At 33.2% G+C, this 5,908-nt stretch overlaps 1 protein-coding gene across 1 annotated transcript in view; it reads left to right on the top strand.

Annotated features, from left to right (window-relative positions):
• The window catches only part of LOC137626112 (polycystin-1-like), a 195,669-nt gene extending 190,119 nt beyond the window's left edge, over positions 1-5,550 (top strand). The window contains exons 68-69 of the mRNA XM_068357188.1: positions 452-482; positions 5,355-5,550. Of these exons, the coding sequence (XP_068213289.1) occupies positions 452-482; positions 5,355-5,550 (227 nt within the window). The remainder of the gene's footprint in view (positions 1-451; positions 483-5,354) is intronic.
• Positions 5,551-5,908: the final 358 nt, after the last annotated feature.

The raw sequence follows: 5,908 nt of genomic DNA, 5'->3' as shown, positions 1-5,908 counted from the left end.
ACAGTTTTAAAAACAATTATTGTCAGGCATTCACAGTTTTAAAAACAATTATTGTTAGGCATTCACAGTTTAAAAAACGGATATATTTACGTTAAGGAATGATATTACCGTCGCCAACACGTAAAAGATAATTGGGCTAAAAATTACGATCAATTGTGTTTACTGAAATACGACTGAGAACAGTATATTTTTACGAAAATTTCTGTTTAAAAATTGTTTTTTTAACAGTGTAAGGCCTGAAAGTATACTTATTTAGAAGGCGTTGGGTTAACATAATATTCATAAACAGGAATTTAAGCCTTATTCTAGACTGAAATTCTGCTATTTAAGAACGGGCTGCCATAAGCCTCTTTTCATAGTTTATCCATGAAAGATCTATTCTTATGTTGCTATTGTCCTTAAAATATTTTCATTTTAATAGTTCATTACTGGGATAATTTCCCTCATGGAGGCCTTGGACTTAAAGCATCCTACTTTTCCAAGTAGGGTTATACCTTAGCTAGTAATAATAACAATATTACAATAGTTCATTACTAATTTGCAATTTTTTCCCCTTTGCAGGCAGAACTTGACGATTTTTAACAGCGTTGATGGCCTTAACCTTACCAACTTCCAACGGAAAAAGAGGACTTCAATTATGAAATACACAAGCAGAAATATCATTAACCTTAAGATAGCAGCTTCTTTGGTAACTGTTTATTGTTTCGAGTGGTGATAAATATGATGCCATCTTCTCGTTTCCTCGTGAGCTGGTAGAAAAACCTCAACAGTCATAAAGTGAAAAATGCAAAATGTCCCTAACTTTAACCCTGGACAGGTATGATGGGTCGTAATTTTCGGTAGTTTTTAGCATTCTTTGAAGTATTTTAGCAAGTCAAACAATACAGATTGATGCAAAACTAAATTTTTCCTGAATTTTTTTTTGGAGTCGGGGTCGAGCTCGACCCCTAAATACCTAAATAGGGGTGTCCAAGAACGATACCTGTCCAGGGTTAACTAAGAAGTTGTGCTGCCCTCTATTGAAGAGATTTTTCACTTAATTACTTTCTAGCAAGGCTCTTCTGTACAAAAATCACACCAGAAACAACGGTGGCCGACATTGCTTGAGGGTACACTCGGACACACTATTCCATCTAATTTCTCTTCCTCTTTTTTGTTATAGTTTTTATAGTTTACATAGGAAATATTCATTTTAATGTTGTTACTGGTATTAAAATATTTAATTTTCCTTGTTTCCTTTCCTCACTGGGCTATTTTTCCTGTCGGGGCCCATGGGCTTATAGCATCCTGCTTTTCCAACTAGGGTTGTAGCTTTGCAATTAATAATAATAATAATAATAATAATAATAATAATAATAATAATAATAATAATTCATTCATGAACACCAAAACCAAAATAACTTTTAAGTTTGCTTCATTACTCAAGTTGGACGAAGAGAGATTATCTCACTCTGATATACTTTTATGTCAAATTCAAAATTAAATGTTTTCCAAGAGGGATTTTTCCGCGTACACAGTTTGTAATTTATGATATATTTTGTGGTGGTTTCCCAACGGACACGAACTAAAATATTAAAGCTTTTATCTTTTTTTATAAGACGTTATCGATTCCCAGTATTTATCAAACTATTCACATAAAACTATTGGAATTTACAGAAATATATAAAAACATTCTTGAAATTCAATCTAGCGGTTGCAAAAGGCTACAACCATAACGTTATTATTTTTTTAATATATCCATTTATAAAATCTTTCCTAAACTAAGTGACCTATAATATTCGCTTTGTGTTTATCATTTTATCATGAATGTTGAGGTTGTTGAACCTCAACATGAGAGAAGCAAATGTGACAATCATTGTTGAGTTTCATTATAACATTAAATCAAGAATTGGCGCCTTCCTCCATCAACAATAATTTGACGTTCATGACCATTGCTCAGATTAAATCTGTTAATCAATTTCTACTAAACTAAAATTTCTGCAAGAAGAACCAATTTTACTAAATAAGAACTTGCTTCATGTACAAGGTTTTACTAATTTGACATTTTTTTAACATACTCATGTTTTTTTCCTTCTTCAATATATTAACACACATTAAGGTGCTACCTGTAAAAATATTAATATTCAAAGTATCAATATTCGAAGTTGGAATAAAATATTAAAATGACAACCATCTGTAAAAATGTGCTAAGTAAAATCAGGTTTCAAAATTCCCTCCTTCAAACGAAGCGCGGTTCATATTAAATTTCTTCTACCCTGGAAGGTTTTCTGCTGGTAAACAGCATTACCAAAGAGAATTCTTTTAATCATTTCGTTGGGGATTATTCAATAGAAAGTAACTAAATAAAATATCGTGGACCTAAGAAAATAAATGGATAGATGTTTTTGTTAATTTATAGGTAATAAACTTTTTATAGAGAAAATATACCTCCATAATAGTTAGTCCGATTAAATATTTTTGAAAATGTAGACATTTTACCATGATTATAATAGACTACTATGTGAAAAAAAATATGCTTATGACTGGATTTCCTTCTTGCTAAGGCAAAATGTCTGTGTACTTAAAATTCTTAACAGAAGACTAAAATCTCATTATACCATTTAAAAACAAATATTATACAATTGGAATAATTAAAGATATTGAAAGCACACCAAGAAGTATAATTCCATCCTTGAAACAGTTGACGCTAGTTCTTAAACTGGATTTAAACATTTAATTTTATTTAAATCTTCCTCATTGTTCTTTAACATAATGTACATTATTTGGTTTGGGAAATAAGTGGTCCATGAGAAATTAAAGTGTATTTTTGTTTAATCTGTTGGTGCTTGTCGGAGTTCATTGCGTTTCTAAAGCTACATTCAGAACGAACTACCATAACCAGTACTATCTTAACCTTTTATATCAGTACTTTTGAGAAAATATTGACGAGAAAAATGAATTGGTTATTTGTGGAGACTTTAATAAAAAACGTGATGCTTTAGCATTTGAGTTATTGGAATCATATCAATTGGTAAATAATGTCGACTGTGCAACTACTTTAACTGAACGAAAAGGATAAAATGACAGTGGAGGTCCTTTAGAGAGTAGGGTTCCTTTACCGTATAGGACCGGAAAAACAGCCGTCAAAGTAAAAGGATAAAATGACAGTGGAGGTCCTTTAGAGAGTAGGGTTCCTTTACCGTATAGGACCGGAAAAACAGCCGTCAAAGTAAAAGGATAAAATGACAGTGGAGGTCCTTTAGAGAGTAGGGTTCCTTTACCGTACAGGACCGGAAAAACAGCCGTCAAAGTAAAAGGATAAAATGACAGTGGAGGTCCTTTGGAGAGTAGGGTTCCTTTAATGTATAGGACCGGAAAAACAGCCGTCAAAGTAAAGAGAAACTCTTAACTTCAATCACTGCTGTTATCTACTTGGATAGTCTTACTATTGTGACACTATGGCTACTACTTTTACTATTTTGATTTTTTTTTGTGAATTGGCAAACAGATAATTTTTGGGAGCTAAAAATCACGCTTCTAAATCAATACGCATTTTGCTGACCTGCAGTAGAACCAGACCTGTGTGAAAATTGAAAAAAGATCTCGACTCTGACGAAAGTTTGGGTCAATTTACTATCTATTCTAGGGTAGAGTCTAGCTTCAGCGATTGAAAAAAACAATAACGAAACTATAATTTTATTGTCAACAAAAATTATATTCAGTGTATAAATATAAGAACGTAAAATATTCTTTAAGGTATATCACTATATTGTAACAAATAATTATAAATGAACACTTAATTATATTTTCAACTAATATTGTATATTGAATCATTTTATGAGAAAATATTGTTTTGAAAAAGTAGTATGAGAAAATTCTGTATTTTGAACAATTTTTTTAAGGTAAAATACAGCAATTTTAGACAATCTCTTTATGAGTAAATGCTTTATTTCGAGGCATTACCACTGACTTGTACTGGCTTAAAATACAATATCCAATGTAAATCATATTGTCGGTATTTCTTTATAATCTACATGCATATCTTCACTGAAGTGTATATCCTGACGATTTATGCAAGCGAAAACCTTTTATTTTACTATAGTTCATCTCCTTTTTTTTTTAGTTCCTGATCATATCTGCCAAGTTGGTATCTTTGACTAAAAACTTTTTATATAAAAACTCCCCAACAAATCTTTCAAGAAAAACAATAAATGTTCCATTACTCTTCATATGAAACGGCTCAACAATTTTGAAAAACTCGGTAAAAAATTTACATTCTCTGTATGTCACTCCCCTGGTCACAGGTATTAATATAGATATAATATCAAGTTTCCTATTTGCATATGAATTTAACCTACGAGACATAACGGTAAATATTACCGTATGTGAAATCCCGTAGAGTTTAACAACAAATGCCCCTCATTCCTTTTCTCACAAAAGCCTCAAATGAAATTATAAAGAATGTTAAATAAAGTAAGAGACACAATCATTGCTAGATTGGTATCAAAGCGGCGGCTGATTTATTAATATAATTTGTCATGATTTGCATATTAACAAGGCAAACCTCAAAATATTCCCTGTACTTTTAAAGTCTTTGGCCATTTTATATAGTAAACATTTAAACCACCTGTAAACACAATTGCCTTCTGATAAATGGGAGCAGAATGATCCGTTTGGAATTTCAGTAATTTTAATGCTATTTAAGTACGGTATTTTATTATTTAATTGTTAAAGGTTTCTTTTAGAACGAAAGACTTTTTCATTCATTTTACAAACCATTTTTTCAATCACACAGTCGGCGTATAAGATAACTGTTCGTTATACCTTGTAAGTTCTGTATTTGTGTACGCGGGAGACCTTGCCCCTTCAAGATACCTGATGATAATTTGCTTTCTAACTGCACTCTTGCTGAGAACACTTCAGGACAATACAATGATGAGTAGGTGAGTACCATAGCTCTACGCTTACCAATTGGAAAGTATACTTTGAATAATAGCAATACAGTAATAATAATGATAATGATATTAACCACAACAACAACAACCTCAATAATAATAATAATAATAATAATAATAATAATACCCCTTTATTCTTTTGCCAGGCTGACACTTGCACTACTTTTTGGCAAGTCGTGACATTTTGTGGCACGAACTGGGAAAAAAAAAAAAAAAAAAAAAGATTACCTCAGCTCACCTATCCACATTGACATGAACTGGCACGACCAGTTCATGCATAGTTTGCGCACTTCCCGCATCGTCCCGACGAGTTCACGAACAGTTCGCGCATAGTTCACGCCGTGTTCACGAAATTTTTTCGTGACCAAAATTTTGAACTTTTCAAAATTCTCGTCACGACATGCCACGATGTCACGACAGGTTCACGATGAGTTCACTCCAGTTCACTCCAGTTCACGACGAGTTCACTCAAGTTCACGACGAGCTCACGTCAGTTCACGACTCGAATCGTGACAATGCGTGCCACAAATTCGTGCAAGTTTCAGGGTACCTCTTGGTATCCATAACTCATCCATCGAATGCATCTTATTTTCAATTTTATGGTGTAAGGTTCTGATTTAGCCAAGTTAAGAAGGCATTTTGGACCATAACAGTGAATTAAGACCGCAAAGGGATTTTCCACCTTAAAAGTGCATTATGCTTAATGGGGTATTATTTCGACACCATTGATGTATTCCATGTACAGATTACATTTTGCTTAGAGTAAAATGGACTTCATGTACATGGTGGCCTGGTGGTACCGTTCTCGCCTGGTGATTGTCGGACTGGGGTTACGGTCCTGCTCAAACTCCTTAGTTCCTTTGGTCGCTGCAATGTCACCATCCTTGTGACCTAAAGATGGGGAGGGTATAGGTCTGTCTTCTGAGTCATCAGCAGACATGGCCTGTCCCTCCTTGGTCCTTGATTGGGTGTAG

Source organism: Palaemon carinicauda, chromosome 33 (assembly GCF_036898095.1).
Source record: "Palaemon carinicauda isolate YSFRI2023 chromosome 33, ASM3689809v2, whole genome shotgun sequence".
NCBI lineage: Eukaryota > Metazoa > Arthropoda > Malacostraca > Decapoda > Palaemonidae > Palaemon > Palaemon carinicauda.
The sequence above is the reverse complement of the archived record's forward strand: the minus strand, read 5'-3'. Positions and strand labels throughout refer to the sequence as shown.